General features: G+C 39.0%; 1 protein-coding gene across 9 annotated transcripts in view; it reads right to left on the bottom strand.

Annotated features, from left to right (window-relative positions):
- The window catches only part of LTBP1 (latent transforming growth factor beta binding protein 1), a 174,039-nt gene that overhangs the window by 36,907 nt on the left and 123,842 nt on the right, over positions 1-13,290 (bottom strand). For all 9 annotated transcript variants that reach the window (XM_072331460.1, XM_072331464.1, XM_072331458.1 and 6 more), the window contains 4 exons: positions 12,550-12,669; positions 8,438-8,560; positions 6,215-6,337; positions 1,935-2,057 (listed from right to left, as the gene is read on the bottom strand). In XM_072331460.1, the coding sequence (XP_072187561.1) occupies positions 1,935-2,057; positions 6,215-6,337; positions 8,438-8,560; positions 12,550-12,669 (489 nt within the window). The remainder of the gene's footprint in view (positions 1-1,934; positions 2,058-6,214; positions 6,338-8,437; positions 8,561-12,549; positions 12,670-13,290) is intronic.

The raw sequence follows: 13,290 nt of genomic DNA, 5'->3' as shown, positions 1-13,290 counted from the left end.
CATGTATAAATCCTTCTAGGCTAGCATCCTGAAGGCATGGCACAAGTGGGAAGAATAAAAACAGCTTGAGGAAGGGCAGTATCTGTATGAGGTGCAACGGGAAAAGACTTCTCTGAATTCAAGTTAAATGGAGACCAATGAGATACTCTGTGAAGCTCTCTGAGTTTGTCTAAGTCCCGTAAGGTCAGCATTGGCAAGGGCAGCTCAGTACCTTCCTAGCACAAATGCTGCTCTCAGGACCGAGCTGTGTGGTGGTGTTTTTGTGTTGGTTTTTAAACTGCCAGAACAGCTCATTACACAAGGGTAAAATAATGTATTAAAAAAACAGGAAAACAAAATTAAAGTTCTTCTTTGTCTTAAGAGCACTCTACATACCTTCTGATGTTTTGGACTCTCAGTAACTTTGCTCCTTACCAAAATACGTGTTCCTAATTTCTAGCCTGAATTAGTCCAGATGCAGCTTTGCAGGCATTACATTCTACAACACATTTGCCAGTTTAATTTAACAGCTCTCTATTTTGAATTTTGACTTCCTTTGAAGGAAATCAGGCTGTGATCAAATCACCCGCCCTTTTTATTTTCTTCAACAAAATAGGAGTTTTTAAATCATTTAGTCCTTTTACCTCCGCTGTTGTCTATTTTGGGTTCATCCCTGAACTCCGTTCAGCTCATCAGCATCCATTTTGAAATGTGAGCTCCCAAATGTCCCATGTGCCAAGAGCAGTTGCATCAATTACAAAATAGAGGTAAATAATTTTTGCATGCTCCTGCTAGATATTCTGCTTATTCTATCTTTCAGGCAGTGCATTAGTCCTACTGGCCACAGGGTTGCAGTGAAGGCTCATATTTAGCTACCTATCTCTGACCCCTACATCCTTTTCAGTCTCTGTGCTTCAGAAGGAAATCCGCTAAACTACCCATGTGGCCGAGATTCCTTCTTCAGCATGCACATTACTGTATTAAAATACATGTATGCTCATATCAAGCTTACCATATGATTGCTCTACCCTAGTGGTCTATTATCTTGGACTTTTGCCATATCCCTAATCACTCCACTCAAATTCTGTTATCTTTTTCAATGTATTTTTCATTGTTATTACAGAATTCTGATAAGAACTGATTTTCAGTCATTTAAAATTATTTTCCATTTTACAGCTGTGTAAAATATTCTGAAGGTACTGATGGGGTAAAAAAAAAAAGTAACCAGTTATTATATTAGTACGGCTAGTTTTGATCAGTCCACAATAAAGGACAAGAAAATACATTCAAGATTTCCATCTTTGACTAGTAAAAATTGTACTGTTAGATCCTGTAACAGCTCAACAACAGCAAGAGCATGCTACCAGTTTCCAGCTCTAATATCACGCTTCCCGTCTCTTAAAAATGGAAGGCAAAAGGGAATGCTGAGGCATGCCTAGGTGTTGTGTCAACACAGTTAGGATTCTTCAGACCCAAAAGCTGGGAAGTACTTTATCTGGGCTTGGCAACATTGATTTAGCCTCAGGTAACACATTCTCTTCCTCCTCATCCTCCACCAAGTGCTGCAGAATGTGTTAGAGATGAGACACGTTCACCTAACGTGATTCGACACGAGCTGTACTGCTCTGTTACAACATCTACTCACAATCACAGAAGATCAGATTGTGTCAAAATAAACACTCCTAGGATTTGGGAAAACGCAGCACTGAATCTCTGTTAACTCTAACAGAGTTCTTCTTTCAAGTTCGGGAGGCTGAAATTTAAGCCTCTTGAAAGAATTTTTCAGTTTGTATTTAGAGACAATGGTATGAAGTGAACAGAATACGCAAGTGTTACCAATCATAAATAAAAATAATTTATCCTCATTGTCATGACTGATGACCATCACAAGTTATGATTTTAGACTTGTACACTTATAAAAGTGACCCGATTATTTTTTAACAGCTAATTCCTACCTTGACATCCCCTATTGGCTATCTGCTGGAAACCATCTAGACAAGAGCATTTGTAAGATCCATCGGTATTCATGCAGTTTCCTCCAAGGCAAATATTGCTGTCTTCAAGGCATTCATCAATATCTGAAATAAAAATGTAACTGAGAAATTAGATGATGAAAAGCTGATGAAGCTCTTAAGTGACACATCAACTTGAAGCTACAATGTCCTTTAATAACAGTGAATGATAGAATGTCCTTTTAATTTCTTTCATCGTATTGTCAAACTGCTTTATTTCTTGAAAGCTTTAAAATTTGAGTTTGTGACATTTCTTCTTACCAAGCATGTCTCGTGTGTGCCATCTGCATCACTAATGAAAGCTATCTTAAATGACCTTTATATCAATCTCTATGTTACTTTAATAGCGACTGCGATGTTAGAGTGGTACAAAAATCCAACCAGCTGCACATTTAGAAGATAGATGCAAAACATGCCTAGTGATACAAACCTGTATTTTGAAATATGTATCTTCAGACATGTTTAGACCAAAGATTGCTGAGCCTCAAGTGATCTGACTTGGATCTTGTCCCCTGCATGTGCAAGCCCAGACATAGCTGGTGTGCCACACCAGACAAGACGTGCTTGTGGGGACTATTCACGCAACAACCACGTGGACAGGCAAATGTCAGGCTAGAAATTAGATATAAAGCAACCAAACATTTAAAGAGCAAGATACTAGGCATTGTCTCCACCAAAAATCTTTTCATTCAGGAAATGGAGTGCAGGTACAGCATTAACTTAGAAAACACCCTCATTCCAGTGATGGTTTTTAAAAGCAAACAGAAAATAAGAGAATAAAAGAAAAACTTAAGTAACTTCTGCCTCCACAGTACATTACCTTGTAACTTGCTGAGCCTATTTCTATGACAGGACAATTTCCACTGAAAAACTCCACAAAGAGTTTTGGCATTGCCTTGGAATATCCTTAAGTTTTAACCACAGATTTGATCTGAATAGATTTGTTACTTCTTTGTGCATTGCAGGAATAGTAACAATTCTAATTAAAATAAAAGGGGGATAGACTTAACCTCATTTCTACACATTCTGCACATGAAAATGCAACTATACTTGGGTTTTAATCTACTTGATTAAAACAAGGAAAAGTAGTAGCCTTCTTGCATAAATGAATGTTACGGCAGATAAAATTGCACTTAATGCTGAAAAACTCATGACCTTCTGATAGCCACGTGTTTTACAATCATTTTCAACTAAGAAATAAATTGCAGTTTATTTAAAAGACAGCAATTAATTTTGACTGGGAGCCTGAGAAAAAAAATTAACGACTCCCCTGCCCCAAGTTAATGCCAAGTCTCACAACAAGGAAGCATTTTCTGCCAAATTCAGTCAGAATTCATTATTTTCTGTATGGGATGCAAACATCTTGTTCTCCGATGGAATAGAGTGGGAAGCAACCACAGGAGCGAGTACTCTTGTGGTTACTGCCCAAGAATCTCAAGGAAATGCAGAGATAGTAACTGAGGCTTGAAATATTCATTGTTTTCTACCATCTTTCACAGGTGTGTGTTTAGAGCAGTTTGGCGAGCAAATCTCTGAAAGCTGCTGGGAAAACAATGGAGCCTCAAGTGCTTTATCATAGTATCATCATAGTATCATAGTATCGTGCGAGTTGGAAGGGACCTTAGAGATCATCGAGTCCAACTCCCGGGAATCGAGCCCTCTGTGTAGCAGAGCGGCACTTCTACCCCCTGCTCCACAGGGGGGATTCGAACCCGGGCCCCCTGGTGTTGCAAAAGGGAATTCTACCGCTGCGCCACCGGGGCACACCAAGACAGGCTCCTTTCCAGCAGCTCAAGTTCTTTAAGATATACAGTCTGTATTAAGTTCAGCTGATGCATGCAAGTATTTCTTAAGCTGAGGAAGAACAAGAAAAGTGTATCTACAGCATATAAAACAGTTACATGAAGCATTCTTATAGAGAGTAGAACTAGCACGGTCTTTTCAAACAGTTTCCAAGTTGCAAAAAGCAGTCAGTAGTATCACATGCTCCCAAAAGTAGTGAAAGGATATAATGCAAGCATAGAATTTCTTCCACTTCAAGAGGTTAAAAGATTTTGTGCACAACTTTTAATATGAAAATCTTCAGTGAACAAATTGCCTCCACAGATATTAACCACTTTGTCACTGAGTGAAGCCACTGCAGACTTGGTTACAGAATCTTGTGAATGAGACAAAACTCCAGACTAAGAGAACAGCTTTACCCATTTTCCTTTTATGATCTAATTCCTCCTCTTTTGCCTTAAGAGCTAATATAATTGCTTTTTTTCCTGAAAATTGCCCTTGAATGAGAACAACAAAGAGATAAAGCATGGAGCTCTCCTGACAGCCGATGGCATAGTGATGGGAAGCAGAAGTTACCATGACTGGTATGAAACGCACCAAAACAGTCAGAGGAGATGTGATAGAAACTACAATGGATTTTAATTAACGTCTTTATTTGCTCATCCTCACTACGAGATGCTTTAACAAATGATTTTTAAGCTCACACTCTATTAACAGCATTTACTAATTCAACATCTTTCTCTGCAGACTTAACTGTTTGTAAGGCCTCATGCTGAAGCAATTAAAATGCTTGAAACCGTTCTGCGTCCCTCCCTTCCGCTCTCTCTTTCCCATTAAGCAGAGACAAAAGAAAGAAAATTTTCTTTTTTAAGATGGACAGGATAAAGAAATGTCTGCAAGCTCATCTGCTGAAGCCTATTGAGGGCAGGTTAGATGAGTGTCTGTCAGGAATAACAGAGCCTGTTTTATCTTTGGGAGGCAGGCCGGACCAGTTTAACCACACTCTTCTTTGATTCTTGACAGAGTATCTCTACATCTGTCACAACTCATGTATGTGCTGAAGCCAATTGGGAGTAACATTCTTTGTCACAATTTTCCAGTGCCGTGCATCATCGGCTCACATTTCTTGAAGCTGATGCAAGCAATACTGGTAATTAACCAAGAAGATCTTATGTTCTTCAATGACCAGACTCTCCAAACAGGTCAGTATCAAAAGGTATCAATGCACCAAAGGGATTAAAAGATATCCTCATTTCTTGTTGGCAAGAACTTCAAGAGATGCTGCCACTCATTAAATGTGGACAGTCCCACAACATCAGCATTGATAAGTCTAGTCTGATGGAAGCTTGTCTTGAGAAACAGCATCAAGTGAAACAGCTCTGGGTGAAATGCTCTTCTGTCCTAATCAGTGGACCAAGAGTGTTCCTGATGTACTGCTCTGTATGAGAAAGTGGTAACCACCTCCAAATGCTGTGTGAACAATAACCTAACAGCAGAACACAAGGCAGGTAGAGCAGCAGTAGGAGCTGTCTCATTTCCTTGCTATTAGCAGCCACAAAAAGCACACCAGACACTGGAAAGTTTATATATGCTAATACTACACCTATGGCAAGAGTTTAACAGAATTTTTCCCCCTAGCATGGGAGATAAGGAAGCCATTGAGGTACAATTGTTTCTGGAGTTCTTCAGCAAGAAATTCCATGTGCTCATGTTCATTGTGAGCAGTGCAGCAAAAGGCTATACCTATAATGATAACAATAAAATAACAAATCTGTTTGCTGATTACTGGACATTAAGTAATCTGGCCCAACTTTAAGATTACTGGCCCAACTTGAGAGAAAACAGAATGTGGCCGTTTTCTATAACCTAGCATTTCTCCCTACATTCGCTTAAGATCTTTCACTTCTTTTGTTTTTAAAAGCACAGTACACAGATTCCCTTCTGAAACAGTGAAAGTTGTGAGCACCAGCAGATCCCTCTGGAGCACATCTCAGACTGTGTGCATTTCTCTTGCATCTGCACATGTGGGATTGCAGTGACTGGCTACAGGTTTCCAAAACCAACTGAAGAAGTTTTCACTTAGCAGGCCCCCACGTGAACAGCGTCTGTTTGTAATACAGAATCCAACACAGACCTCTGCGTAAGCAACAAGATTTGGAAGAGCTGAACTGTTTTTGGTATCAGTGTCAACTGCTCTTCTGGCCCTTAATGTTGGCAACACACATACTGACTTCTTATATGTGGAAAGATGACATAGACCGTTTCTAAGAAACCATAAATATGTAGCTGTGCAGATGAGAACTGTTAAGTTGACAGTAAAGTATCAAGAAGGAAAGCAGCAACTTTTTTCAGTCCCGTTTACAAAAGAGTTCACGCCTATGGCTGAAAGACTCAAGATCTTTTTGAAAATATGGATCAGTAGCTTAAGTCCACGAGCTTACCTTCACACTGATCTCCAGTAGCAGACAGCACGTAACCTGGGCTACAAACACATCTGAAAGACCCTTCTGTGTTCCTGCAGCGTCCATTGGCACATAGTGTTCTGTGCTGGCATTCATCTATATCTGTAGCAGAAGAGACAGGGAGGACATGACACATCAAAAATACAGATTACTGAGCAAATAGTGCAAAAAACATCCCTGAACAAAATAGCAAAGCACAGTGCCATTAGCAAGTACTGCTTCTCTTGATTTTATTTACAAATGCAGACAGAGCATACAGTGCACAAAAATACATGAAACTGCAGGTAGAATGTTTCCCTCAAGGTGACTGCATTCACTGTTCTCTCCCATAGTGTCAGTATATCCCACAGTAGACATGCAAATACACACAGACTCACAAGTACACACACAGACACACTGCTTGAGAGCTGCTTTTGTTTCTCTTCTCTCTGGCAAAGGTAACAAGCCAACTGCTCCAGTGAGTCAGCAAAACCCACAAAATACTTTCCAGCCGGCTCACCACCTTTTAACAGGGTGTGGTTTTCAGATGCACACTGACAGGCCATTCCCCTGTTAACTTGCACATTGAGGCTCCTTTAAATACTTGCCTTGCAATGGTATTAATTCTCCAAGCAAGGGGAAACATCACTTTGCTTCCACAACCACTGCTAATCCCTCAGCGCTTCAAGTTCTCATAATGTGGGGTCAGCCTGGGTTACCAAATGGACTTGAACACTAAGTTTAAATTTTCCTATGGAAAAGTCGAAATAGTGGAGGGGAGCAGCACTCTGGATTTAGAACTTACCACGTGTTCTGCATAAGCTAGGAACCACTTGTCCCTCTCTTATTTATAATTACAATTTCTTAACAAACGCTTTATAGTTATACGACAGGTTGTTAGTCGCTTCGAGGATTTAGGCACGGGTGCCTGTTGTTCTGAAAATACTCTATAATTCAAACAGGTTAAAGTTGCTCGGAGGTTTTTCTGCTGTGTGTTACGGCTTCACAGCCTGATCTCTTTCTCAAGTCTCGGTCCCCTGCGACCAGAGAAGTTTTGAATTTAAGGATCACTAAATTCTGTGGGGCTGCATGAAGCATCTGGGTGCGTGTACAAGCCCTGACTTGAGAAGGGTGCACTTTAAGGAGAGCTGTCTGCACATGCCAGTGTAGCTTGGCAAGGGCTCTTTTCCATGAAAGGCTCAGAGGAAGCAGTCAAACTTTGTCTACATACTTTCCCCAAGACTGGTCTGGTCTGTGTCCTGGACAGCACATTTAACTCACTCACGCCATTTAGCGTACAGCCTTGTTTTGCTTCAAATTCCCTGACAAAGTTAAATGAACGATGCTTTGGATCTATTGTATTATTTTAGCACTCAGAAGTCTGAATGTATTTAGTGCTATACACAGATGTTTGCGCAAAGGGAAAAAGAAAAAAAAGGAAAGAAAAAAAAACCACTGACAAGAAACTCAGATTTCTGTGTGCTTCCAAGGCTTCCCCAGGACATTCTCTCAGATTTTCACTTTTGGGGGAAAGGTTGCAAGAGTCCTAATGCTTTCTCAAGGAGGAAAGGGATATTCATGGTTAATATATGTACTCTATGTTCCCTCTCAGACTGCTCAGCTCTGACATCAGACCTAATTTTGATCCATCAGAGCGGCAGTGGCAGGAATGTCATATGTGGAAGAAATGCAGGACCCAACACTCTGAGGTGCAGGTATGGTTCTTGGAAATATAACACCACAGTCCCTCTAAGCATGCTGCTCAAAAAGCACTGATAGCAAAGCAGGCGTCAGCTCAGCAATTAATTGACACGCTTGGGGGTTTCTAAGCCTTAGGTTTTTTCCCTGACATGGAAAAAAAAAGATGGAAAGAAAAGCAAATAAGCAAATGCCACGCTAAAAGTTTAAGGCAGCAAAAGCAACAGTCCCCAATTCTCTCAAATGACAGAAATGCCAAGCATTTTGCAGGAACTTCAAACAAGCAGTGTAAATATTACTAAGCATTGCTGATTTGCTTTATAACCCCAGATGTTTTATAAGAAATCACAAAAAATACAAAGTGACCGTGGAAGTCGTAAAATAGAAATCCACATTCTTCTTATGTGTTTGGTTACACAGTCTCAGTGTGACACATTTGTTGTGTCTCCATTAAGAGGAATGCCATTAGATGAAATATTATTAGAAAAGTGCCACTTCATGAATTTTAATCATACTCTTCCCTACCTTCACACCGATCCTCTGATGCAGAGAGTTTGAAACCTTGGCCACAAATACATCTGAAAGACCCCTCAATATTTTCACAACGTCCATTTGCACAGAGATTGCCATACTGACATTCGTTTATATCTGTGAATATAAAGAAAGCAAAAACATATTATTAACTTGAACACAACCATCTCTCAGGTAGGCTTTGGAATTTATTCAACTTCTGTCTGCCTTGAGTTGGCCAGTGCTCAGACACAAATATGCTTGCGGGCCACGTGACCAAAATACTGTCAACCTAGTACTGCAGTTCAAGATGAGAAACTTTTTCTCCCCCAATGTGTTTTGTACTACGAATGGTGTGCCAACGTCATTCTTACCTAACTAAGGTTACTTTTGCCTATTGTTTTCCTCGAAGTGTCTTAAACTACAGTGATGGTACTGCAGGAAAGAGGTCAGCAAGTGCCAGCACTTTCTTGCATTACACAGATATACTCTTAGAACGTATACATGCCTATGATAAAAGCACTGGCAGCTGCCAAAACCTTGTAACAGTTATTGGTAATCCAATCCTTCTGCTATTGCAAGGGACAGTACAGCAAAATCCCTTGCAGACACAGGTCATGCTGGCAGGGCTGTATCTGAAGCTGTTCTCTCTTAAACCATTTTTAAAACGTGCTCTTGTCAGAGCCCCCTACCTGCTACCTCTGCTTGCTCACTTGGTGTTAATAATATACCAAGGAAAAGGACTGGGAAAGTTCTCTTTGGAACAAGTACAGAACTCAACCACATTTCCTGCTGTTGAGTTTTTGCTGTCTTTTAAAGCTAGGGCAATTAATGTGCAGGAGTTCTCTAGCGCATAACACCAAACTGCATACAAAACTGTGCATGTGAGACAGTACCAGATAATGTTTTTCAGAAGCATTTAAAGGAGCTAGGTTCTAAAGGATGTAACTAACACTGAGGAATTTCAATGGAATTTCTCCTACTTCAAGCAGAACCCTTTGTAAGGGCAGTCTGTCTAAAGAGGCTATATAGAATTCTAATGAGCTAAGCCTTTATAACAGAAGTTTTAAATTCCTATGGTTACAGGCTAACCTTTATTTACAGGGGGGACTTGAACTTTTTTTCCCCTCAGTATTAACTCAGTGGACCACTCTCTTTAGTCAACATGAAAATTGCTATGTTACCACTTAAACATTCTCAGAAATTATTTCTGAATGCAATTCGTATAAAGAACAAACAATACAGCACAAAGATAACTAAACCCAGCCAGAATTAATTCGATACTCTAAACCGATCAGTACTGTCCTTTTTTTTCCCCTGAGGACGGCTTTCACTTAAATGTTAATTTTATCTGCCAGGTTTAGTTAACAGCAAGCAGGTGTCTCTGTTTCTCTGGAAAAAGCTGTATTTTACAGCCCTACTGATGCAGAAAAAAATTAAATCTCATTTGCTTTTATATGTCAGAAATCATATTACCCTCAAATATATTTTTTTTTCACCGCAAAGCACAGAAAATCTGTTAATATAAAGTACAATCACTGATTATTTGAGTGACTTGAGCTATTTATGCAGCTGAAGCAGAGGGAGAGCAGAAAAAAGATTCAAATTCATCATCATGGCTTGTATTAGTTACTGTGAATTTCTGCAGAACCTATTTTCCTCAGATTTATTTGTTATTCGTGGCTCTTCACCTGGTACTGTGCATTTGGAACTCTGACAATGCCCACCTGTCCTCAGAGACAAAGGAAATCACCACTGTTAGCAATATTTCACATAATCTATAATTCTTCTTTTCTCACTCGCTTGAGCCTTTGTAATACCTTGTTGCTGTCTGGCTAAGTGGACAAGGTGACAGCATAGGCTCACAGGTCTTCTGCTATGGCAGATGAGTAGGCCGGACTACCTCTACCCATCCGCAAGATGGATTTTTGAAACTCCCACCATTTCAAAATGATCTCACTGAACAAATACAAACTTTGTAAATGGCTTGAATGCGAGACTTGAAGTTATACTAGCATTTTTCAAGTCAGCTGAAAGTCAAACTTGCTTCTTACAGATAACAAACCCGCTTCTTCCATATTGCTTTTCATCTGCTTTTCTCCAAGCTACTTGATACAAGGTCTACAATATTATTTCTTGGTTTTGGATGAGACTAAAAGATCAAGAGACTTCCCCACAAAGCCTAAAACAGAAAAGCCAGAAACAGAACCAAAATCTGAGATGAAGTCCAGAGCTGTAGGTGACTCTATTGAAATTTCTTACAACTGGGCCAGAAGTGGATAGATGCTAACATCTGTATTAGTTTTGGAAGTTTTTGACCAGGTCTCTAATCGTACAGCTGTAAAATTCATCACAGTGATAACCATGACGATGAAATGGTATAAAAACTGTCAAGTGTTTTTCTTCAACACAGAGTACTGTACTCTAGACTCTGCTGCTATTCATTTTCATTACAGATTGCGATACATCACTTTGAAAGTACAAATTTGGACAGAGAATGATTATTAAAAAAACAACAACAGTGATTGCAAGTGAACTTAAAAAAAATAATAGTAATTCAAATAGTCCTTGTACAAAAGAGGGCATGATGCAGCCTAAGGAAGCAGGGTATGCTTATTTTTAATCTCATCCAATACGCATCTCATGTTGCATGGTCCCAACTGAACTGCAATTAATATATTCTCTACAAGTCTGAAGTGAATTGATAGACTTGCTATTAAACAACAGACATGTTCCTGGCTTGAAATCTTGGAAGGTTAAATTATAAATAGCATTAAAAAAACTCTAGAATTGTTCTGTTGTGCTTTCTAGGACATCAAGTGCTGGCAGAGAAATGAGCTGAGGCAAATAAATAAATCAAAATTTGAGAAAACAGCTCTGAGAAAAATCAACAGAGCTTGAACTGATCTAAACTAACACTAGAAACAACTACAGTTATGGAACAATGGGCTTAAATACCCATCATACCATCTTGTCAAGTATTTTCCTTCACAGTGCATTTAAATGGTACCACACTGCAAAGCTGTAAGACAAACTAACCATGTTACATTTCCTAAAATGTATATACATATAAGCTCATATCCAACATGATGTAAGTCTAGGATAAATGGAAAATGAAGACTGATCACATCAGTAATGATGTGAGATGTCTAGGCCTAGAACATCCCACAACACAAATGAAAAAAGGAAGTTATAACACAGAAATAAAAGGAAAATAAGTATCTGCATCTGAGAACAAATACTTATTCCTTAAATGAATGAGTTTGTTTGTAAATCTGACCAGTGCAATGAATTCTTGTCACTCATTCTACTCCTACTAACCTGATTAGTACGAATGAAATAAGTGAACAGTATGCCATCACATCTTCAACCAAGCTATTTTCATGTAGGTATAGATACCAAGAAAATAGTGCACAAAGCAGATAGAACCTCTTTCACAACTGAGGTCAAGTCCAAGTTTCCAGTATCACCACAGGAAATGGCACTTAAAATTGAAAGATTTTATTTCTTTCTGTACAGTGCATAAATTTACTCTCTCCTCAAACAGCTAAAATTGTTTAAAATTTGAAAAAAGAAATCTAATAATTAAAACAAGTAGTCAAAAATATTTGAGAAATCTGTCCTAAAAAGCTAACTTAGAATGAGACAAGCTGTTAAAAGATATGCTGAATCATACAAGATTTGCTGGAAGTATGGATAATTAAGGTATTAATAACATGATTCATGAGCAAACTCTCATACTCTACAGAAAAACCTGTCAGACACAGTGACATGTCAGAACTCTCATGATTTTTCAGTTTGTTAAATATCTCCAAGCAATGACTTACCAGCATTTCAATTATAATAAATCCCTCACAGTTACATATTTTTACTTCAGCAATTTTGTTCTGTAATGACAGCTGCATGGTTTGCAGTCTAGTCCTCTCATTTATCTACATTAAAACAAGATTTCCTTGTGTCTCCTGTGTCTGAGACATTAAAGTCACTCCAAAAAAATTGTATTCTCAGTTATTATCTAATGAAATGGGGACAGACATTACAATGCTGTCATCAAGTTTTAACATTTATGAAATGAAAAATACAGCATTGCCAAACAGAAACAAAAACAATAACAGTACGCAACATACCATGGCACTGCCCATTCCAGCCTCTGAATCCGACTCTGCAGGGTATGCACTGGTAAGAGCCAGGAGCATTAATACACTGTGCATCTGGGCAAGTAGTTGGGGTCGTGCATTCATCAATGTCTTCAAAAGAGAATACAGAAGGAAATACAGGTCAAAACCACAAAAGAACTCTGAACAATAAAAGTAATGTGGTTATTCTGATTGTGCTAATTTTTTACTCATAAATTTAAAGAGATACGTACTTTCTGAAAGATATCCAGGAAGGTACAAGTTGGAACAGATTTAGACCAGTGAAGAGGCATCATGAAGACAGAAACTGGATCACAGTGCATGCAACAATTCTAAATTCTTGATTATACTGCAATTACTTGGTAGGTCCTGCACCACATGCAGATCAGATTACTGGCTTAGATAGGAATTAATTTTTTGTTTATGTCAATCATGTAATCACTGAAATGTCTTGAGGTACCTCCTGTCATCAGTCTCAGGAAACTCTGGAAGGGCATGGGAACGACCATCTGTAACTGGCTTTGCAAAGCAGAGAATAATAATCTGGTACTTCTAGTTTGCCCACGACAAAGCAAGAGATAGATAGGTTCTGAAAAACTCAAGTATTCATGGCTAAGCTCTAAGCAGCTACTAATAACTTCTTATCCTGCACCACAGAAACCCACAGTACATGAAGCATATGCAATCTAATAGAGACTGCATGCAAAAATTGACATGTTGCTGCCCAGAGAC

Source organism: Excalfactoria chinensis, chromosome 3 (assembly GCF_039878825.1).
Source record: "Excalfactoria chinensis isolate bCotChi1 chromosome 3, bCotChi1.hap2, whole genome shotgun sequence".
Lineage (NCBI taxonomy): Eukaryota > Metazoa > Chordata > Aves > Galliformes > Phasianidae > Excalfactoria > Excalfactoria chinensis.
Note: the sequence above shows the minus strand (reverse complement) of the source record. Positions and strands in the feature narration are given on the sequence as shown.